Source organism: Syngnathus floridae, chromosome 6 (assembly GCF_059516105.1).
Source record: "Syngnathus floridae isolate MCC-2025c chromosome 6, RoL_Sflo_1.0, whole genome shotgun sequence".
NCBI classification, from domain to species: Eukaryota; Metazoa; Chordata; class Actinopteri; order Syngnathiformes; family Syngnathidae; genus Syngnathus; species Syngnathus floridae.
The window spans coordinates 14,572,832-14,595,352 of NC_142418.1; the positions used below are offsets into that span (position 1 = coordinate 14,572,832).

At 43.8% G+C, this 22,521-nt stretch overlaps 4 protein-coding genes and 1 non-coding gene across 6 annotated transcripts; all 5 read left to right on the forward strand.

The window, feature by feature from the left end:
• The first annotated feature begins 8 nt into the window (after positions 1-8).
• syt12 (synaptotagmin XII) lies at positions 9-9,802 on the forward strand. Of its 2 annotated transcripts, XM_088377860.1 has the most exons (8): positions 9-325; positions 3,116-3,176; positions 3,261-3,454; positions 3,515-3,913; positions 7,606-7,821; positions 8,122-8,242; positions 8,614-8,747; positions 8,833-9,802. In XM_088377860.1, the coding sequence occupies exons 2-8, from the start codon at positions 3,131-3,133 to the stop codon at positions 9,004-9,006; spliced, it is 1,284 nt and encodes a 427-aa protein (XP_088233986.1). In that variant the 5' UTR covers positions 9-325; positions 3,116-3,130; the 3' UTR covers positions 9,007-9,802. The 2 variants fall into 2 exon arrangements, with proteins under 2 accessions (XP_088233986.1, XP_088233985.1); XM_088377859.1 differs by lacking the exon at positions 9-325 and having other exon boundaries at positions 3,063-3,176.
• Positions 9,803-10,175: 373 nt separating this feature from the next.
• On the forward strand, positions 10,176-14,593 carry cat (catalase). Its single transcript, XM_088377858.1, has 13 exons — positions 10,176-10,349; positions 10,840-11,011; positions 11,145-11,255; positions 11,461-11,591; positions 11,710-11,814; positions 11,956-12,081; positions 12,212-12,403; positions 12,477-12,629; positions 12,769-12,907; positions 13,003-13,133; positions 13,210-13,317; positions 13,422-13,505; positions 13,668-14,593. Exons 1-13 carry the CDS (start codon positions 10,284-10,286, stop codon positions 13,728-13,730), a joined length of 1,581 nt encoding a protein of 526 aa, XP_088233984.1. The 5' UTR covers positions 10,176-10,283; the 3' UTR covers positions 13,731-14,593.
• A 588-nt stretch (positions 14,594-15,181) lies between these two features.
• trnam-cau (transfer RNA methionine (anticodon CAU)) lies at positions 15,182-15,253 on the forward strand. Its single transcript has one exon. It is a non-coding gene; the product is annotated as a tRNA-Met (tRNA).
• Positions 15,254-15,896: 643 nt separating this feature from the next.
• LOC148396756 (interferon-induced transmembrane protein 1-like) lies at positions 15,897-17,733 on the forward strand. Its single transcript, XM_088379693.1, has 3 exons — positions 15,897-16,028; positions 16,797-17,022; positions 17,495-17,733. Exons 2-3 carry the CDS (start codon positions 16,804-16,806, stop codon positions 17,657-17,659), a joined length of 384 nt encoding a protein of 127 aa, XP_088235819.1. The 5' UTR covers positions 15,897-16,028; positions 16,797-16,803; the 3' UTR covers positions 17,660-17,733.
• LOC148396757 (interferon-induced transmembrane protein 5-like) lies at positions 15,976-21,068 on the forward strand. The gene is made up of 3 exons (XM_088379692.1): positions 15,976-16,028; positions 18,584-18,835; positions 19,795-21,068. The coding sequence occupies exons 2-3, from the start codon at positions 18,617-18,619 to the stop codon at positions 20,014-20,016; spliced, it is 441 nt and encodes a 146-aa protein (XP_088235818.1). The 5' UTR covers positions 15,976-16,028; positions 18,584-18,616; the 3' UTR covers positions 20,017-21,068.
• The last annotated feature ends 1,453 nt before the right edge of the window (positions 21,069-22,521 follow it).

Consider the following 22,521-nt stretch of genomic DNA (forward strand, 5'->3'; position numbering starts at 1 on the left):
TGCAGGGAGCGTGTGTGTGTCCGTGTGTGTGTGTAAGGCGCACACAGAAATGCCTCCAGCAGCATCTTTCTTTACAGACTCCAGCGAGCTGCGGCACAAGCAAGCTGCTCCTCTTCATCTCTCTCCTCCTTCCAAGCAAGCCTCTCCGAAGTAACCCATTTCTTCCTCCTCCCTCTTCGTCGTCATCTTCTTCGCCCTCCAGCATTCGGCGGCACTGGATGGAGAGCGGCGCCTGAAGAGAAGGAAGAGCGGTGGAGTTGCTTCGTCCATCCTCCTCCTCTTCCTCCTCCTCCTGCCTGCCGCTGCAGCAAACAGGAAAGTCCCGGTAAGAAAGCATCCTTCTATGCTTTGCTTCTCAAAAAAAAAAAAAAAAAAGCGGGGAGGAGGAGGGCTGCCGTGATTTTGCTGCACACACACACGCTGTGTCCACATATTGATCCGGTGGACTCCAGCAGGTTGCACTTAGAACAATTGATGCCGCTTCCATGTGCCGCTAAATGCCCCAAAGCACGTTTCTAGCTCTGCATTTGCATGGCGTCACAAAGTCTGGGATTTGGAGCCACAACATGTCCTTGCTAACTAGTTTGGTGATGGGACGGCACTTTGGAATAGACGCCGACAGTGGAATCACACAAGTTAGAACACAAAACCTGCGGGAGACTTGTCGGTTTTCTTCCTAGAGGAAATGTCACCTTCAGAAAACATTTATTAACTCATTCACTGCTGAGCATCACTTGCAGTTATCTGATGATCACGCACACTTTCTATACACTGGCCAATAAACAGATCCTTTTTAAAGAAGTGTTTACTATCTGCCAAACTGCTATGGAAGGCCAAAACTGCTCAAATAAACAAATATAATAAATATATATAAGTGGAGAATTAATTTAAAAATATACAAACTGATATTCTTGTCATATAATTTTTTTTACTTATTTCCACATTTATTTAGCTATTTATTTTTAAATTTAATTCTTTCATTTTTACTTCTATTTTTTTAAATTTTATTTAAATTAAATATTTTTGCATTTATTTTTCAATTATATTTTTGATATTCGTTTTTATTTTTACTTTTATTTGTTTTCAATTTTAGCAGTTTTGGTCCTTCATAAAATGCCACTGGTTGTCAACTAACTTGAGTTGCATTGACCGTAACCATTTTGTGGTTGTTTGCCACAAGTCAAAACAAATTTGTCCGCCTGTTAGCTTGTATCTCAAAACACAAAGCACTTTCACATCAGTGACTCTTCTTGACTGCCCATGCTAATGATGCTAATGATGCTAAAGGTGAACCTGTGTGTCATGAGGTTTGTGTAGGGGGGTATGCCCCGCCTCTTCACTTAGCTGAACCTCTTTTTTTTTTTCCTCCACTATCTCCAACTTCATCAGGGGATTCCCTCTCAGACACACATAGCACCATGCTTGCAGAATTGGCCGAGGGGTTATTTAATTAAGGGAGCGGCGTCCGGTCTCAGAGTGGTCTTCACGCAAGTATCATGTTGCAGAAAATAATCTCGGCATTGTCCGTCGGTAGTTCCTCAGGGAAGTATTTTAGGTACCTTCATTTTCTATTAATCAAGAGTAAAATTTCAAACGAGTCTCCTAAAAATGTTGATGCACTCCTAAAAAAAATCTTGTCAAAAGTTATTCGCAGACATTTTCAACGTCGGCAATCGCACCAGAAGACGTATGGCTCTGTTTTATGGCTTTCAGTTCTGTGGCAAGGCCGTTAATTAGATTATCAGTCGTCTGAGCCAAACTGGAGAAGGATTTGATTGATCAGCTTTTTGTTGGAATATTCACAAGGCCTACCTCCTCACAAACACACGTGCACGCACACGCTCAGTCTTTCATTTTCCACTCAGTCTCATTGCTGCGCCGGAAAATTGAAATTTCACAAATTCCCAAAGCGCTATTGTGCTCATGTCACTTAGCGTGAGCCGATACAGTGACAAGATGTTTTTTTTTTCTTCCGTCTCAGGCCTAAGGGCAAGTTACCAAAATATTACCAACAGCTTTCTCAGCATGATAAAGTACAAGATAATCAATTACATTTGACTCTGAGTCTTCCATAAAAAGCTTGTCATCATGGAATAGATTCTCAAACCTGCCAAAAAAAAAAAAAAGAAACTCTACAATGTCACTTTTGTGAGTCAATAAAATGAAATCCTAAAAGAGACAAGAAGCCGCACACAAGCAAGCACAACAAGCCTGTCTGCTTGTGTTCTATTTCAGCTCAGCGGCTCCGCTGAGACACAGCCGGAGCGCCCACGCTGCCTCGTTTGTTTTTTGCCAAATCTCCATGAATCATCCTTCCTTCCTAACACACACACACACACTGATCCATCACAACTACAGCCAAGCTAAGATATAACAAAGCTCAGGTCCAAACGGCACATCAGCAGCCGTCAGTGCTCTGCACTGCGTCAGCCACTTTAATTTGGCTGCACGGCTTCAGCTGACTTGACTGGTGCCCCCCCCACCCCACCCCAAGGGTTACCCCCCCCCCATCCAATGGTATCATTAGTGTAATGCTCCAGATTCCAGCGAGCAGGGAGAAGGATGAGAAGCTTCTTGGGGGAGGAATGAGTCAGTCGATCGACAATGGATGCCCGCTATTGACTTGGTGTTGTGTTGCCTTGTTCTTCTCTGTCTCTTTAAAAGCGGCCTGCGAGTGCATTCATCTCCTCTTGATCAATTCTCAATCTCGCTCATGTTTTGTCCAACGATATCTCGTGGCATGATTTGCACGTGGCGGGATGTCGGCACGTAATCGTTGTGTGTCTCGTCGTTATTGTGCGATTGCAATCTTACAATGGGCACAATAAATGCTAAAAGTTTTTTTTTTCCTCACTCGTCTTCTTTATGACCGCACGTAAACATTCCCGTATACATCTGAATAGCAAGTGGAGCTAGTCGCCCTGCAAAACTCAAGATGATTATTTATAGAAGAAAAAAAACCCAAATGACATTTGGGATAACGACCTCATTTATTTGTTGTAATGATGTTAGCGCTAAGCCGGCCTCTTGCGTCTGCTGCACACGCAGATATTTTCTCTCTTCTCCATCCATGAGGAGACTTGACTGGGCCGTTTCCGCTTTTTGCACTTTCCAGGCCGGCTCCTGCACCATGTCCTCTCCTCCGAGTGGGGACGTCTCAGGCTACCATCTGAGTGGTGAGTGGATAATAGAATGAAATGAATTTTTATTTTCACGCATCTTTCTAAGCGTCTCCAACTTGCTCTATGCTGTCTTCTCAGTGGTGCGTAACCCGCCGGGCTGGGAGGTGGGCATCTACCTGGTGGGCTTCGTGGTGCTGCTGGCGGTGGCTGGGCTGAACATCTGGAAGCTGTGGAAGTCCGGTACCTTCCCTGCGCCGTCGCCCTTTCCTAATTTTGACTACAGATACCTGCAGGAAAAATATGGAACCTCCTTCGCGGAGGTCCGACAAAAGGTAGGCCAATCGCCGGTCAGGGTCGCTCGGGTCCAATTCCAAAGTGTGTGTTTTGTGTAGCGGGTGGCAGCTAACAACCACCGGCGGACGTCAACGGCGTCTAGCCGCAAGCCTAGCCTGGGCCCAGGTGACACCCCAGACGGCCTGAGGGATCTGGGCCAGCTGGAGCTGATGGGCAGAGATTTGGACCTGAGCGGCACGGCCCAACTCAATCGCTCCATCTCCACCGACTCACTCAGCTCCATCTCGTCCATCGCCAACAACTTTGGCCACGACTTCACGGTGGGTCAGCTGGAGGTGACCCTGGAGTTCGAGCCATCGCGCCACAGCGGCCAGGGGACGCTGCACATCATGGCACATCAGGGCAAGGACCTGCTGGAGAGAGAGGAGGGAGACTTCCCAGGGTGCTTCATCAGGATCTCCCTGGGTCCGGAAGAGCTCAACGTGGGAGTCACCAGGGTAAGATGGTTCTTGCACTCGTGTTACATTATCTCCACTTTAGCGTAAATCGGGTCGCTCTGAAGAACTCAATTAATTAATAGCGACTTGAGTGTGCATGCACCACTCTCGAGCACCACTAGGGGCGCCATGTCTGATGTGGGGTTATTTAGGAAAACGACCATCCTCACTGATTTTGAGCGCTCGAGCAGCCACATCTTGGCAACGACAGAAAATGCTGACATCAGCTAATTCCTCAGCCCCGCCCTTATTTTATTTTCAATTCTAATCATAAAGCGTCTGCCGCATGTCCTTCCTGTATTGTTTTCCCCGGTGCGTCGCCGAGGTGTCAGTCATCGGCGGGCCCGCCTGTTTCCCATCCGCTCTGCTCAATTTTACACTCATCGGTTAGCTGTCATTTTGGCTCGCAAAGCTTCCTCCGCCCGTGCACATACGACTACAATCTGCTGTGTACACACAAACAGCCCTGTTGTGCACAATTAGGGAGAAATAAATAGGAGGCAAAAGTCCAAGGCTGAGCTCTGCGCCGGCACATTTGTCCAGCGTTCCCGATGCCTCCATGCTGCCCCTCATCAATAAAATCCATAAGAGCCCTCAGGTGGTCTTCCATTCAAGGCCCTCTTCTTGGTCCACGTCGGCACAAACATTGGCTTTTTACTCCGGTGTGAGATAAAATGCTATAATTACATCCTCTTCCCCTCCCATGTGTGTTACTTGGTGCCTAGTAACCTGCATCGCTCATTTTTATTTCATACCATGGTTTTACACAGCGGAAATGCAGTTACTAGGCAAATAACCACAGTCGTGATGTTTTTTGTTTGTGTTTCAAGATAAAATATCGCATCGGTGGTCCTCTGGGGTCAATTTGACCCCAAGCTGTTTTAGCTGTTAAAATCTCTCTGTCACTGTGTGTGACCGAACATTCCCACAGCTGCAGGTGCAGAGTTAATACATTTTATTTAGTGTATTATATTTTATTTAGAGGGGAAGCGAGTGCATGGCAACAGTTGGAAAGACTTGGTGTGGTCATTAATGTTGAGAAGTAAATTTGAGAAGATTTGTATGAAAACTTCAAGATAAATTAATTCTAATTTAAAGGTTTGACCTGATGGTGGCTCGCTGATCTTTATGGGGTTATTTATGTATTCCACAAATAAACAAAGAGCCTTTCACAAAAACTTGGGCAACACAATTCTGTAAATTATTTTCTGAAGGCAAATGTGTCAAATTACCACATTTGTTTGTATATTTGAGGACGATGGGGGGGGGGGGGGGGTCGGGTTAAACAAACTGGAATGACCTCGTACTTTGTTATTTGGAATGAATAGATGAAATCGAATACCATGCTATATTATCAGTGACCTGTAGATGGCAGTATTACGCCCAAGCTACATTTAAAGTGCCACAATTAAAAATCAAAGAAGAAAGCTAGCCGCATGCGGCAAAGCTAAACATGCAAGAAGATATTATATACACGCTTAAAAACTTTTCCCAACTGGACTACCAGTCCCAACTGGATTTAATTGAGCGAGGAAGACCAATGCCGGAGATTCGAGATGTGCCTCCGAAAACATGTCGCTCGTTTCGAAGTGAGTGGTACACGCGCAAGGACTGGCTTTGCGGCTGCCCTGCACGATGTCGCCTCTTCTGTTTCCCCTGCTTACTCTTCTCCGGTCGTGACAACGTGTGGACAGAAAATGGATATTTTGACATGAAAAATTTGCACAGAAGTCTCAGCAAACACGAAAGGTCCGCTTCCCACATCCATAGCCAGATCGCTTTGAAAAACTTCGGGACATCGACGATAGATGTCGCTGTGGACGAGCAGCGCAGACTCGATGTTAGCGTCCACAATGCCAAAGTTAAAGAAAATCGAGAGATTTTAAAGCACCTGATTAATGCAACCTGCTTCCTTGCTAAACAAGGGTTACCGTTTGGCGCAAACTATGTGGAACTTTTACATGCATTTGCTGAGAACGATGAGAATTTAGCAAGACATTTGGAGACGCCCACTGTGTTTTCTGGCTTGTCAGACACAATGCAGAAGAATTTAATCGAAGCAGTCGCCGATGTCATTAGAAGTGATATTAAAAAGGAGATTAACGCAGCAAAGTTTGTTGCCGTGGAGGTCAACGAGACAACAAACGACGCAGACGAAGCGCAAATATCTGTCCTTTTGCGCTATGTGGTTACAAGTGAAGCTGGGTGTGAAGTGAAGGAGGCGTTTTTGGGCTGCGTTGACAGACGAGCTCCTGATGTTGCGGACTACGTCTTGGGAGTGCTGGAGAACTATGATTGCGTTTGGAAGCTTGTCGCTCAGACGTATGAAGTACCTGCTGTGACGTCAACGATGTTGCACGGGGTCCAGGAGAAACTGCAAGAAAAAGTTCCCGAAGCTATGCACTTGGATGCACACAAGCCTGAACTCCTTTTAGTGCATTCAGCAAAAGGCTTGCCCGCGTGTAAAAGGTTTTTAAAAACCGTGGAAGGACTTGGGAATTTTTTTAGTAAGTCCACAAAGCGCAGCGGCTTGCTGGATGATGTGGTGAGGCGACGTTTGCCGGGAGCGGCGCCTATCCGATGGAGTTCCGATTCCTCATTGTTTAAGACAATAAGCAGGCATCAAGATGATCTTCGCAATGTGTTCCGCATCATGAGTGAAGATCCTGACAGCTGGGACAATGATACTGTAATGCTGGCGACCGGATACGACGAGTGGCTGTCAAAAGCCTCCACGTGTTTTTTAATCAATACTTATGAGTACATTGCCAAGGAAACGGATGAACTTTTTCAAGGGCTTCAAAACAACACGATGGACTCTGAACATTGTTGCGAACGAATCCGCGACACGATGGAACGAGTCGAACGCAGGAAACCAAAGTTTGACATTTTCTATGAGCAATTTGAGCAAAAATGCACCACGCTAGGCCTGACGGATGGTGAAAGCAAAGCAAGCAAGCAATCTGTCAGAGATGAAAGGAAATTAATGTATGATCATATTCTAGATAACGTCAGCGTCCAAATTAGAAACATATTGGATCGTTTTGGTGAGCTTGCGTTTCTCGGTTTAGTCGATTGTTCAAAATTTTGCGATATGATACAGATGTGCTCTTTTGAAGCCAAACTGCGGAGCCTGTCAAAATACGAACGATTCTTTGACATTGCGAGACTAAAAGCCGATCTGATCGGATTGACTACATCAAAAACAGTAAGGGACGAATGTCAAACTCCAGAACAGCTTCTCATTTTTTTGGCCAAAAATGATTTGATCCAGACTGTACCAGAGGCGACAAAGCTACTCCAGCTCGTCCTCACTTTGCCGGCTACGAGAGCATCCGATGAAGAGTCAGTCTTTAGTTTAAAACGACTCAAACCATTCCCACGCAGTGGCACGGATCCAGGAAGACATTGCTCGCTGGCGACCATCGCGATGGAAACTGAGCGACTTTCCAAGCTAAAACAAAAAGGAGACTTTTATAATCGAATTACGGAGATGTTTGTTCAAAGGGACCGGCGCATGGACTTTATCTACAAGTGAAGGTAAAATGATGTCAGGCTGGTAATCTAATGACAAATGTGATATTCCTGATCCAGTGCCTCACCCATAAACTTGACCACGTCTTCCCGGCGCCACCTCCAGGCAAAAACCCGCCACGGTCAATCAAGCACATTCCGTCTTTTTCCCCCGACAGGTGCAGACAAACGCGTTCACCGTCATCTTCGACGAGAGGTTCTCTGTGGCGATCGACGTGTGCGCCCTGGACGAGTGCAGCCTCCGATTCGCCGCTTTCGGCATCGACAGCGACGAAAGGAACATCAGCGCCGGTGTGGCTGAACTCAAGCTGTCAGATCTGGACCTCACCGTCAGACCCTTCAACGCTTGGCTCTACCTCCAGGATGTCAACAAAGTGAGTCTTATTAGGATGATCATCACTGTGCTTGTGTTTTAACCATTAACCTAAATATACAAATATACTGTGTGTTTGTAGGTGTATTAAAATAATATATCGCAATAGTCATTGGAATCAGACGAGGGTTGACCCGCCGGGTTTACGTATCACCGCGAATAAATTACCCCAAATGACAACCATTTCATGAAATACCAACAATAAGATTCGATAAATGTGTTTCAACATGTTCAGAGTGTTTCAGTTTTGGCAGGAACTGCTTCCAAACTCGCATGTCGTGTGTGACTGGACTCGTTTTAGGCAGCAGATGCGGTCGGGGAGATTCTGCTATCTCTCAGCTACTTGCCCACGGCGGAGCGCCTCACGGTGGTGGTGGCCAAGTGTAAGAACTTGTTGTGGACCAACGGCAAGAACACTGCAGGTTGTACGCACTTGCAATTTCTTCTTTTTTCTATATAAACAAGCGTTATTTTTTTTTTTTTATCAAGTGTGACAGTTTGTCAGTATTCACACTAGCAGTAGCACTAATGTTTGTCTCTTGGCATTCAAGCCTTTTCTCCTCGCCGGTTAATGAATTCCGTACAAGCTTCTGCCTCGGTGCTTTTTCAGTGTTAATTAGCCTTTCGTTGTTATTAACTGTAATTAGATGTGTAATTTAAAAGTCTTCATCAAACGAAATGTGTTTGAAAATTAGGGATTAGAGCAATGTCATTAGCATTTGAAGCTAATTCGATTGCATGCACCCACGTGCGGCTCATTTAGAATTGTAACGCCGACCGTCCCTCGTTGCAGACCCGTTCGTCAAAGTTTACCTCCTGCAAGACGGACGCAAGATAAGCAAGAAGAAGACTTCCACTAAGAGGGACGACACCAACCCCATTTTCAACGAGGCCATGATCTTCTCCGTGCCCTCCCTCGTCCTGCAGGTCCGACACTTGCCAACTGATAGCAAGTGCTGAGTCATGCTTGCATAACACACACCCCCCACCTTTTTTTTTTTTCCCCCTGCAGGAGCTCTCGCTGCGGGTCACTGTCGCTGAGGCATCCGACGACGGGCGGGGCGAGAACCTGGGTCATGTCATCATCGGTCCAGAGGCCGGTGGCATGGGGATCACTCACTGGAACCAAATGCTGGCCACGCTGAGGAAGCCCGTGTCCATGTGGCACCCGCTGCGCAGGGTCTGAAGTCAAACGCTGACATTACACGCAAGAGCTAAATTTTGGTGATCTCGGATAGCTGCAAAATATGAGAAACGGATCTCTGTATGCCAGTGGCAGGCCATGCAATCGGGACCTGGGTCTTTAGTGGGGACTGAATGCACTTCTAAACAACACCACTATCATGTCACAATACTTAAGAAAATTAAGAAATTCTAAGTACAGTGAACCCCTACAAAAATCTGCCATGCATCCAACATATACACAATCATGAGTCCATGTCACATGAAGTCTCCTTTCCAGTCTAGCAGATTGGTGCTGTGTTTGATGTTGCTTTGAAAAAACACAATCCAGGTACTCTTTTAAATTCCCAGGTGATCTATTTGCAGATATAGCCGAATCGAACGTCCGGTAGAGTATGATCAGCGCGTTGTCGTCATGTTGCGCTGTTTTGTTATTCTTGCAGTAGTAGACCCGCTGGCATTATTAAGAGTGTAAATGGTGTTTCTCCCTGTCAATTGTGACAAACGTAAATTTACATTTTAGTTTGTTGACATTTTCTGAACATTTTAGTCATTTTCCTAACCGGTCACATGCAGAGTCCACTTTTGACTGCATTCTCACATTTGAAATAACTCCAGAAATATTTAGCACCGCGACCACGTGATATTAAATTATATTTCTGTATGTGCCAAATAATAGCAATATTTTCCATTTCCATCCAGCAATTCTGTTCGCCTCCTCCATGACCATGCATGAAGCTCTAATGCCCGGAGCGCCAGCTTGTGTAAATGCTCTTTGAAATAAAAGCAATTCAACTGAAGCAGTTTTGACATTGACCTACTTTTTAACTTGACAGTGATGGTAACTTGACAAATGATTCAATCCCCTGACAGGACAATTGTTTTTATTTAAAAATTACCACAGAAAAATAAAATCAAAATATTTTTTTACAAACCTCACTATCTAGTCTGTATCTGGTTAGCCATTCAGTTTATCCATCGAGTTATACATCTACACAAGAACAACTGAGCTAGCGAGCTATCTCGGGAGCATAGTTTAATCGAGGCCAGATAAATTATTCAAGATTGTTATGTCATATTTGTTTTTCTTATGGTCCCAAAAGTAGGTCAACATCTTGCACAGCAGCCAATCAGAAGAGAGGAAACCGGAGGAGGCGGGGTTAAATCGAGCAAAGTCCGGAAACATAACAGAAATATATTGCCAGACTGGGAGGACACCAAAAAGTTAAAAAGCGATTTAGTTGTTTGAATCAAGAAGAAGCTCGGCGATCACCTGTCGACATGGCTGACAGCAGAGACAAAGCAAGTGATCAAATGAAGCTATGGCAGCAGGCTCGAAGCTCCCAGGTTCGTACGAGGGCGAAGTAAGAGGTCATGTGGGGCTAACTAGCTGAATGTTATCACAACATTGTTATCAATAAACAAAATACAGCGCTAGTACGTGCACTATTTTTTATCAGTGAATACCATGTTGCTTAGCGTTTGTCTTAATTTGCATGTATGCTCGCTAGCTATTTGTTGTTATTCAGAAATAAAACCGAACAAAAAATAGCTTTGCTCTCATGCTAGTAGTTGAAAAGTAACGCAGAGTAGGTCATTTGCAGACTAGAGGAATTCATTCAGACCGGACTTCAACCTTGGTCATTATATAAACAGAGCAAACATTCGATTGTTATTGAAGAACGTCCACTTATCTTGCACTCGACAAAATCTCAATAGATAAAAAAAATCTAAAGCTAATACCAAAATGAATCAAACTAAAATGGAGCACAATAATTTCACATTGAGCAAACATTAGTGGCAAAGTGACATTTTGTGTCAATGCCGTGTGCTTCAGAAAGCAGAGACGCTGACCACAGGCAGCGGAATTCCCATCGGAGACAAGCTGAACCTGCAGACAGCTGGACCGAGGGGCCCCCTCCTGGTCCAGGATGTGGTCTTCACCGACGAAATGGCCCACTTCGACCGTGAGCGTATCCCCGAGCGTGTGGTGCACGCCAAAGGGGCAGGTGAGGTATTTGTCAGCGTCATCTCCATTTAAAACCACTGTTGCTCCTCCCGTGTGTGGAGGAACCGTAGATGTACGCTCATAATCATTTTCACGACTTGAATGTGAATAAAGGAAGATTTTTGTGCGCACAGGAGCGTTTGGCTACTTTGAGGTGACGCACGACATTAGCCGCTACTGCAAGGCCAAAGTCTTTGAGCATGTCGGCAAAGTGACGCCCATCGCTGCCCGCTTCTCCACTGTGGGTGAGTTGAGAACAGTCGAGTACAGCAAGAGCTTTTGTTTTTCTAGTTTGTTGGTTAGAATTAGCAGGACAGCCCAATTTTTTTTGTGATTTTTGAAGGCAGTGTAAGGCTGTGTAATGTGCATTACTACCACCTAAAGGATGGGAGTGGAACACTCATTCCTTTTCCAGACAAACTTTGAATATTGTATTCTGCTGTATTCCAGCGGGAGAATCCGGCTCAGCAGACACCGTGCGAGACCCTCGAGGCTTTGCCATCAAGTTTTACACAGATGAGGGCAACTGGGACCTGACGGGCAACAACACGCCCGTTTTTTTCATTAGGGACGCCATGCTGGTGAGTCTTCCACACCAAGGTAACAGTGCTTTGTTGTAGCACACCACAGGAGCATTTCAGACACCAGCAATTTTTCTTCAGCAATGGAAGACTGGTGTTGACCACTGATGTTTTGCAGTTCCCGTCCTTCATCCACACGCAGAAGCGCAACCCTCAGACGCACATGAAGGACCCAGATATGGTGTGGGACTTCTTCAGCCTGAGGCCCGAGAGTCTGCACCAGGTCAGCTGTGTGTGCGAGATGCAAAAAATGATTCCGACGTGCATCACGATAATGCAATTATTCTTCCCTTTAACCTTTAATATCACAGCTGCCTGCATTCTATTTGTAATCTTTTTTTTTTTTTTTTCTTTAACTATGCAGGTGTCCTTCCTGTTCAGCGATCGGGGTTTGCCGGACGGCTTCCGCCACATGAATGGCTACGGCTCGCACACCTTCAAGCTGGTCAATGCTGCTGGAGAGCCCGTGTACTGCAAGTTCCACTTCAAGGTCACGCCTGGTCTTCATCTCAGAGACCCGAATCTTTGTGTTCAAAAGTTTATCATCCCGAAACATGTCCACTTGAAGCGTCGACCTCGCGAAGCGCGGCACTGATGATGCTCATATGATGTCTTTCCAGACGGACCAGGGCATCAAGAACATGCCCATAGAGGAGGCAGACCGCCTGGTCGCCTCCAACCCGGACTACGCCATCGGAGACCTCTTCAACAACATCGCCAATGGCAACTTCCCCTCTTGGACTTTCTACATCCAGGTCATGACCTTCGAGCAGGCCGAGAACTTCCGTTTCAACCCCTTCGACCTCACCAAGGTACAAATGCCCTTCCAACTCATCCGTCAGCTTTAAAAAGGCAAATTTACAATCACTCCCGTCTGGCTTTCAGGTGTGGCCGCATCGAGAATACCCGCTGATCCCGGTGGGCAAAATGGTCCTGAACAGGAACCCGCTCAACTACTTTGCCGAGGTGGAGCAGATAGCTTTCGACCCCAGCAACATGCCGCCGGGCATCGAGGCCAGCCCCGACAAGATGCTGCAGGTACGAAAAACGTTTTGGGACAATTAATAATGAAACAAGAAATCTTCAAACAGCACACGGACGAGAAATATCATTTTTCCATATCCAACATGGTAGCCGACGCGCATGTATCAAAGGTCTCCGTTTCTCTCCGCCTCAGGGTCGCCTCTTCTCCTACCCGGATACTCATCGGCACCGGCTGGGCGCCAACTACCTGCACATCCCCGTGAACTGCCCCTACAGGGCCCGAGTGGCCAACTACCAGCGCGACGGCCCCATGTGCTTCACCGACAACCACGGTCGGGACGACGGACGAGCCGAGAGAGCTTTTAGTAAATCCCTGACATCGGCAAATGCGGCGCGGCTCATGCTACGTGTTCTGCCTGTCCTCCAGCTGGCGCTCCAAACTACTACCCCAACAGCTTCAGCGCACCGGATACTCAGCCTCATTTTACGGAGACGTCCTTCAAGGTGTCCCCCGACGTGGCACGCTACAACAGCCACGATGAAGACAACGTCACCCAGGTAACCGTTTTGTCGGAGCTGGCTGGTGAAAAATACTGTAGTAGGACAAAAAAAAGAAATGAGCTTTTTCTTGCAGGTTCGCGCCTTCTTCACTCAGGTGTTGAACGAAGAGGAGCGTCGGAGGCTTTGTCAGAACCTGGCGAGCTCCCTGAAGGGGGCGCAGCTCTTCATCCAAAAGCGCATGGTAAGCAAAATTCCACATAGTAGATAGAGTTTGTGTTTTTTTTTTGTTTTTTTTTTTGGGTCGACTTTGTGGATCCCTCTGAAATTGTGTGCCGTGTTCATCAGGTGGAGAACTTGAAAGCCGTCCATCCAGATTATGGAAACGGGGTTCAGAACTTTCTCAACAAGTACAACGCGGAAGCCCAGAAGGTAGAAAAAACAAAAACAAAACAACACTGGGATTCTGCTTTTCCACTTTGTCAATCCGGAATATCATTTGATCTTGTAAACATCTCAAAATATTCTTTATCAATGGTCTGCCATGACTTAATCAATGACTTGACGTGGCTTTTCTGGCTCTTTTTCTGCTAGAACGCTACTCATGTGTACAGCCGTCCCGAAGTGTCGGCCGTCGCCGCTGCATCCAAGATGTGAACGCACGCACGTCCACCGGAAGCTCGTTTCCGTCCTGCAGTCATAGTAAAAGCTGCAAGAAACAACAAATTGCTAACCAACCATATGCTAGCAAGACTTCGAAGACGTCATCTCAAAATAATGACAGTAATCTGCCAGTTTTCATCTTTGGAAGAAAATCTAACCATTTTCATTTTGTTGGATCTGTGCCTCAATGAACAGGAATGATTGTTGTTGATTCGTGCCAACAGTGCTAACGTTAGCCAACGCATAACGCCATATCTGCAATAAGCTCCGCCGTTTTGCAGGAAGCAACCCGTGTGAGAAAATGCTGTGAAGAAATATCCTCGTAGGAAAAGTAACAATTTTTCTGATGTTTTCTTTTGATTTCACAGCCGACTTAACTGCTGCCGTTAATCACTCCTTTGCTGGAAAACGCTTCATTGATCAATACGTTCACAATTACAGCACAGTGCCTTGTGCGTGTGTCCGTTCACATTTCGCAATTACATTTCCAAGTGTTAGACAGGTTAAAGAGGAAGTCAACCCCAAATCTTTACATGCCCTCATTAGTCTAAGCACAGCATTATGATTAAAACAGCAGTTTTCGGAAGCTGAGCTTTAGCCCTGGCAACTGTGAATGTCATTTCCAGTTGACAGCAAGTGGTGAAATGGTCGCTTGGATTGTTTCATTCATATTCCACAAACAAAATGTCCATCAGAACACTGATTTTCCAGTCGTTGGGTTGCACAGAACATAATATGGAGTTGACTTAGTCTTTAAAGAAAATTGGGTCATTTTGTGTATATTTGTAAAGTCGCCTAATTAAAACTCCTAGGTTGTGATATAACATTGCTTTGGTTAATAAAACGCTTAGCAGCAACTTATTTTTTCATTATTATTCATTTTTTCCCCCTTTAAAACCCTAATGTTCGTCAGACTTATACGTTATTGTGACAGCCAGAGTTTATTCAGCACTTGATCCGGAGAGGACCGTTCGTAGCCACCTCCGCATGTTTCTATTTGTCAACGTGCGACAAGACTACTCGCTGATGGGTGGCCGTAATATCCACCACGTAGCTCCGCCCCTGGACTTGCTCCGAGTATCAGTCATCATTACAGACCATATTTGCAAGAAGAATGCTTCCAGGTCATAAATGTTAAGCAGTCAAATGGAAAACAGGAAGGACTGCAGTAAATTGCCCTTTATTGTAGGGGATACGGGAAGGACCGCAGTGAATTGCCGTTTATTGCGGGGATGTGTTATTTCACATTATGTTTACTTGTCAAAAAGGGAAGCGGATTGAAGAAATTGTGTTTATCGAGTCCCGTCCCGATATTTCACATTATGTTTATTTGTCGAAAAGGGAAGCGGATTGAAGCAATTGTGTATAGCGTCCCGTTCCGAAATTTCATCTACTGGTTAGTACTAATCTATAAGTATGTCTATTGGTGTCGCAATAGTAACGACAGCAGAGTGGCGCAGCGGAAGCGTGCTGGGCCCATAACCCAGAGGTCGATGGATCGAAACCATCCTCTGCTAAGTTCATTTTAGGGGCACTTTCTGTTACTATATTTTGAGTATCCCGTTATTAAATGTTAACATTCCACATCAAAACACTATTCAGTTAGTTTCAATCAGTTTGTATTTGTTGTTGATATCGAACGTATCTCAACGACAATAACAATAAAAAGGAGCACCAAAAACAACACCAGCATAGGCTAGCGTTGGCTCGTGAGTGAACAGTTCGTTCAAAAGAACGAATCTTTTCAGTGAATGAGAGTGAACGAATCACTTCCAATATGTTTTCCAAGTTACTCTCGTTAAACACACCTGCGTGAAAAGATTTTGGTCATTTTCACGTGCTGCAGGAGCTAAAACTTTTCACGCAGGTGCACTTAACGAGGGAATCGCACGGACACTCCATTAGGTACACCATTTTCAAGTGTACCTTATAACAGGGCACTTTATTAATCTTGGAAAACATGTTGGAATGCGGCCCCAAGGACTTGCGCTTGATACCTGTGACCTTTGACCATGATATTTCCTTAATAAAGTGGCCTGTTATTAGGTACACTTGAAAATGGCGATGTACCTAATGGAGGCCGCGTTCCAATATGTTTTCCAAGTTACCTTCGTTAAACACACCTGCGTTTCGTTGAACGATTCATTTGAATGAATCTTTTGAGTGAACTGATTCTAAAGATTCCGTTCACTTAAAAGAACTGGAATGCACATCACTAGTATGGGCGGACAACCTGGAACAGAAAGCCAGAACAATTTGTGGATCAGGTGTGCTCAAGCCTCAACTCCAAGTGTAAGTGAAAAAGAAAATTGTTTGCTGCGGAAACTTGAATGCTGGAATGGGATGGCACGTATTCGTCGATGTTTCACTGCTATGTTGAAGTCACTGGACCTAGAGGTGCATTAGTAGTTGAACTAGCCAAATACAGTTGCAGTAACTTTAGTTTCTACTCATACAAAGGAGGCATACTAAGGCCACTCAAGATCCATATAATGAAAAAATATCAGCATTGTGATAACTGCATCTGCAGAATGCAAACATTTGTGCAATAATTGCATATGAAATCGTGTGCTGATATTGACCAATTAGATGCAATCTTAAATCAAAGTCAAAGTCAGCTTTATTGTCAATTTCTCCACATGCCAAAGACACACAAAGATCCGCATTGGTATCCAATCAGAGAACAGTATCTAGGGATTTAATTACTAAGTAACTTAATTAGATATCAATGCACTGGCCTTATCATAAAACATAATATGTCTGCTCACTTGGCCTTTCAGAACCCGAACAAACTACTGCCAATATTTGGGTTTTGAAAGTGAGATTGCATAAAATCTGAAATGTGTGTATTTGACGCAAAATGTTACTTCAAACGTGACCTTGACAGTTCATCAAAGTAATTCACAATGTTTCCTATTGGGAAATTTGTTTCGAAAGGAGAACCAGTTTCACAATGCATTGTGTTCACAATGTTCCTTCCCCGCTACTCCATTTCCTCTCACCTACAAAAAGTTCACTTAAAAAGGAAATGTAGGAAACGTGCTTTTGACTTGAACTTAGAGACAACATGAAGCCGGCAGCTAGCCCAGCCGCGGCGGTCTCCACGCAGGCCGCGACTTCCGATGGGGCCCCCAACCAGCCCGCCGGTTCTACCGTAGTCTTGGTCGATACGGCGGATGAGAGCATGGAGCCGCCGCGCGACTACATCATCTTGTCGCTCTTCTCTTTTGTCTACATGGGGAATCCTTTCTGCTTGGGACTAGTGGCGCTCATCTTCTCCATCAAGGTGAGATTGTCAGTTTTTTATTTTTCTCTTTTTCTTGTGTTTATGTTGAGAGTCATTTGCTTTAGAAATATGTAATGTTTGGAATACATATCTGGAATTGAATAGCTGGGTTCTTAAAAAAATATATATTTGTATTATATTATTTATATTATATTATATATTTTATAATTATATTCAAGGACAGTGTGTCGCAAATACGTATTTATAAGTACCACCACAAAATATACTTTACGATACAGTTGCGTAGTAGTCCTACGTGTTTATCACAAATAAGCAGAGGTTTTCTTCCTACTAAGTATATTTAATAATAACTGGTGTAACATTATCAACAGTTTTAATAGTAATGTGCTACTAGCCGCCTACCACCTAAGTCTTGTAATGGATTTATTATTTTTAATTGCTTGTCATTTAAATTATATAATACATTTTTTTTTTTAAATGTGAAATTGAATATTTTTGTTTGTGATTTCAGGCCAGAGACCGGAAATTGGTGGGAGACATGGAGGGAGCCCAAAAGCACGCCTATACTGCAAAAAGATTCAACCTCCTTGCCTTGTGCTTTTTCGCCCTTTCTATCTTCGTTATGGTCCTTGTATATGCTTTCTTGGTTTCTAATGCAAAACGCCGTCGCGTGTAAATTTCAAGGTTGTCACCTCACCTTATATGTCCAATAAACATGTTTGTATGTTTGAAACGTGCATAAGCCACAAACACTTGCTGATTTTTTAATTTCATTTTGTATTCTTAAATGTTTATTTATTAACCTCCTGTTAAAACATCTTGTTCCTTGGTTATTGGCACACTTCTGTTGCTACAGGGGTTGGCCCATACCTTTTTTGAAAGAAAGGTGGTGTTAAATGTTTCGTAAATGTTGAAAAATATTACCATGTCTATGCTAGTTCTTTTTTTTAGACATTTAACCTTAAGCTATCTTTGTCTGCTCTTCGACGAGCTTGTGTTCACTATTGATGTCGAACGTACACTTCAGTAAGTATAACAAACATAGCAGTCATTAAAAAAAACACCATCGTACTAAACATTAATATTTACTTGCTATTTCAAAAATACTAACTCGCTAAAGTGACCACGGTGTGTGCAAATGCCACGTTATATGAAGTTGACAGTAACTGGCCAGTAGGGGGTGGTGTTGCTAACCTCTAATTTCATGTTTTGTATCGTAAGTTTGACATCTATTCTACAATATTTTGGAAAATGAGAGATGAATTGGTCATGTTACCTGAATTATCGAGTTCTGTTGAGGTATTTCGTTGCATGACAGGTCAGACAGAGTCAAGACATTTTCTGATTGTTTTGAATCATTCCTCCCATCTGACCCCCACCTGCTCATTAAACCTGTAAAAAAAGGAAAAAAAATCCATCTTCTCCCTGGAAGTTTTCTGCTTGTGCTGTTTTTAGGCTCTGTCAGGGTGACCACATAATGACAGAGCTGGCGTATATGAAAGAACCGTGCCCAGTCGCCTCCCTTTTCACTGGCCCATATAAAGGCTCTTGCTCGGGGGGGCTCCTTTCCACTGAATCTCCTCGCTCGCTTCCCCAAAAGCCAAACATCAACCAGGACCCAGTTGCCCCGACCATGGACAACCTTTCGTACCACCATTCGTACAATTACCCCTCCGACTGCACCCCGCTCACCAACTGCAAGTCTGCCCGGAAACCAGCCGGTTCCACCGCAGTCAACATGGGCAACGTGGGCGAGAACCCACCTCGGGACTACATCTTTTGGTCTCTGTGCAACACCATGTATGTGAACTTCTGCTGCCTGGGATTCATGGCACTCCTGTATTCCATCAAGGTAATCCCCACCACCGCACCTTCATGACTGTAAATATTCTGGCATGTGAAGAAAAGTTCATTTTATGGAGGACTGGCATGCTCCCCATCTTTTTGGATTAGATAAACTAATATTGAGTTGATTTTTCTTTTTAATTCAACAAACAAGAAGATTGCAGTTCTAGGTCATCCAGATCTTGTCACTGAAGCTCACTTTGATCATATGAGAGTCTTCGCAGTATCATCGTGATAGTTGTTGTCGCAGAAATCAGGCCTTCTAAACACAAGAAATGGAGCCAAAAAGAAGAAACTACAGCGTGTACAAAAGTTTTTCATGCACCAGCAGCAGACTGGCCAGGAGTCCCTAATTAAAGATGTTGGGCGGCTTCATCCGGGTGGTTAAAAATGGCGTAATTGCCATGTTCTTGGTGGGCGAGTGCTCAAGAGAAATTAGAGAGGGAGGAAGAAGACGACGACGAAGCTTGGGTTACTCCTAAATTAAACAGCTGTATCATCCTTGAACCTGAGAGCTTTGAAAAGAGCAGCAGTTCAGTGATTGGAAGGGATTTGGTCCGAGAAAGCCTAAACCCAGAACTACATCTGTAGGAGCAGGACACTAGTCCTAAACCAAAAACCGAAATTCATGTCGCTGGCGCAAGCCCCAACCCAAGTCCTACTGTTAGCCTCAAACTTAATCTTAGCTCTGACCCTAAGCCAGAAGCCAGACCTGACTGCTTATCTGTAGAAGCATCTCATGAGCCCCAACTTTAATCTTAACCAAATCAAAACCTAAAACAATAGTTTCAAAACAAAGCCCAACCCCAGATCTGTGTTATAGCATTATGCTAGGATATAGCTAACATAGCTAGTTAGCTATAAATAGTTATATTTATACTCCAAAATTGGATTTGGATTGGATTACTTTCCACTTCTGCCCAAACTACAGATTAATAATGTTTTTTTTGTTGTTGACCCAATTAGGCCCGTGATCAGAAGACGCAGGGTAACTTGCAGCTGGCCCAGGAGTGCTCGGATAAAGCCAAGTGGTACAACATCCTGGCAGCGGGCTGGAACCTTCTCATTCCTCTCCTGGCCGTGGCCCTGCTGGTGCTCCTGCTGGTCCACCTGGGCTCCTCTCAGGGTTCCTTCGACTTCCTCGGAGAGGACGGCCTACAGAATTTCCTGAAACTCTTCAGCTGGTAGATGGACCGGACAAAACGAGCAAGGCAAATTTTTTTAGCGATTTTGATTTGAAGGGGAAGTGACGCCGCGGTGTGATCGGAAGGCAGTCTAGCGTGCTGCAGGTCTAGTTTTGTGCTGAGCTCAGCAGCTTTTTCATGATTCTATTTGGCTAGCGATGCAGCAGTACTACAATTTACAGCAACTTCCCCCATTGGTGGGGAATTGGGACGAAGCCCTGCCACAAATTACGAAAATCTACCAGTAATTTTCCACTCAAAAAAATATATGTAAACAATGCCTCAAGATGGCGACAAAGTACATTTTTCTTTTAAACGAAATGAAGCTCACACCTCAGAGAAACATGAACAGCAACATTGAAAAAAAAATCCGGGCAAATTTGGATCCGTGACCGAAACCCAAAGTTTGAGCTATTGTCGTAAATTTGGAAGCTGCCGTTCTTGAAATATGTTATATATATTTATTGTATTTATGCAGCCCCGTCCGTCGTCTATGAATTTCTTCCAACAACTCAACCCAATTATCGCTTTTGAAACATCTTTAGTCGTGACAACAAATAGCTGTTGATGGAAGCCAAAGATTTGTTTTTGTGATAAATTAAGGACGGGGCAACAATCTCTTTCAGCCTTAAAGATATATTACAGTTTTGCTAGCATGAGTTTGTATTTTAAAGAGACAAAACCGATTTAAGTAAGGAATCATTTTAGGTCAAAAAAGGAAATCCAGAAGTTGCAACCATGCTCAAATTATTGTCATGTATTCATTGAGATAGCATCTCCGGGTATCACCAACAAATGAAGTCTGACACATGCAAAATATTTCTCAAAATTTTAATTTAATAGCTGATTTAATTCAATTAGCTGTCTTCAAAAGAAAAAGTAAATACATTCAACTTGGATTGTTTTTAAAAATTTAGATTGGTTGAGTGAGAATTGGCTTAGAATTTGCGTCGATTTTTTGAGGATACCCTGGATGCATTATATTATCTTTTTTTTTGGTCCTTTTTCTTGTTAACTCTTAATAAATCCACAAACTTCAGTGCATTGCTGAACTAATTTTTTTACATGCTGTATTTTTATTATTGTTTTCATAAGTTTTACATAATTTAGACATTATATATATTTTTACATAATTTTAACATATATATAATTTTCAATTTTTTTATATTATATATAATTTTCAACACGTTTTTTAATTTACTGCTGCTGCTTCTTGTCCCGTGCCTTTCCTTCCTTTCCAACTGGACTGGGCTGGATGTAAAAGCTGAGTTCTTGCGGTTCTGCTCATGTACCTACACCCTGCTTTGCTTTGCTTTCCAACTGCCACTTACACGAATCCGGGAACGTTTTTATTCCGCTCTCGCTTCCCTTTCATCCCAGCTGCGTCCAAATGTGGAGCTATACATTATAACTAGGTGTCAGCTGCTCAAAAATGACATCACGCGATATTCCGGACAGCCACGGTGACCCATTTGCTTGAAATGTGATGTGTCGTGGCAATTTAGTCATTTGTTTTCTCCCCTCCATACTTTTTAACAATCTGCAATTTTTTTACTATAGTTTTTTTTCCTACAAAACCGCTCGTCAAGGTAATTTAATTTCTCTGTCGGCTTGCATGTCCAGCTGTTTCTGCTAAGGTGGACCGTGTAACGACCTGGGCGTCCTTCTGGTCCGACCTCCCAGCGTTCAACTCCTATTAGACCACCTCTCTTGAGCTGCCCTCTTTATTTATACACGAGCAAATGACAGCTTCGGGCCTGCAACTTTCTATTTTGCCCTTTTGCGGCGGCGGGAAAATTGTTGCAGATGTCTGGCATGAGGAGAATTACAGGCTTGCTGCTGGAAGAAGGCAGCGTGTTCAAATGTTGCTTCTGGGTGTTGTCCGCTAACATTTGGGGCAAAAATATACACGACTTGCATTTTTTTTTTACATTCTCTAACATGAATCAAAATATAATAAGTGGATGATGAGTTGAAAAACGTAAAGACTGATTGAAAACAACTTTTGCTGAAGGTCAACACACTAAGTGAACATTTTTTGCAATATTTGCATGAACTGATTTCTTTTTTCTTTCTGAGCTAGTGATTTTATTATTAGTTGTTGTTTTTTGTCTTCGCAGAGGACAAAGAATGCATATTTGTGTGTTATGTTATCTTTCAACATGTGTTGCTTCACCTTTTGTGTTCAAGAAATTTCTATCTTAAAAATCGCCATCAAACCACAATAATATTCACCAAACTTTTACAGCAAACCACTTTCACAGTGTCTAACAAAGTTTAAACATTTTGATCTTCGCAAAGGCCGTAATCTTAATAGATTTGGATTTTAGATATGATTATTTTTAGCAGGTGTACCTAATGCAGTGTCCACTGAGCCTCTTATGTGTTTTGAATGAAGGCAAAATGTCACTTCATAGTGTATTTCCGCTCTCTTTCCCCGCCCCGTTTCTTCTTCTCAAAAGTTCCCTTGTTGCAACATTTCAAAGAAAGGGCCCATTCAATTGATTCT

Bases quoted from the DNA above. Each gene is read 5' to 3' on its own strand.
- syt12 (XM_088377859.1), top strand. From the start codon at position 3,071: ATGAGGAGACTTGACTGGGCCGTTTCCGCTTTTTGCACTTTCCAGGCC. The intron at 3,455-3,514 runs GTAGGCCAATCG...TGTTTTGTGTAG, and splicing joins TCGCGGAGGTCCGACAAAAG to CGGGTGGCAGCTAACAACCA. The intron at 3,914-7,605 runs GTAAGATGGTTC...TTCCCCCGACAG, and splicing joins TCAACGTGGGAGTCACCAGG to GTGCAGACAAACGCGTTCAC.
- cat (XM_088377858.1), top strand. From the start codon at position 10,284: ATGGCTGACAGCAGAGACAAAGCAAGTGATCAAATGAAGCTATGGCAG. The intron at 13,318-13,421 runs GTAAGCAAAATT...CGTGTTCATCAG, and splicing joins TCTTCATCCAAAAGCGCATG to GTGGAGAACTTGAAAGCCGT. The intron at 13,506-13,667 runs GTAGAAAAAACA...TTTTTCTGCTAG, and splicing joins ACAACGCGGAAGCCCAGAAG to AACGCTACTCATGTGTACAG.
- LOC148396756 (XM_088379693.1), top strand. From the start codon at position 16,804: ATGAAGCCGGCAGCTAGCCCAGCCGCGGCGGTCTCCACGCAGGCCGCG. The intron at 17,023-17,494 runs GTGAGATTGTCA...TTGTGATTTCAG, and splicing joins CGCTCATCTTCTCCATCAAG to GCCAGAGACCGGAAATTGGT.
- LOC148396757 (XM_088379692.1), top strand. From the start codon at position 18,617: ATGGACAACCTTTCGTACCACCATTCGTACAATTACCCCTCCGACTGC. The intron at 18,836-19,794 runs GTAATCCCCACC...TGACCCAATTAG, and splicing joins CACTCCTGTATTCCATCAAG to GCCCGTGATCAGAAGACGCA.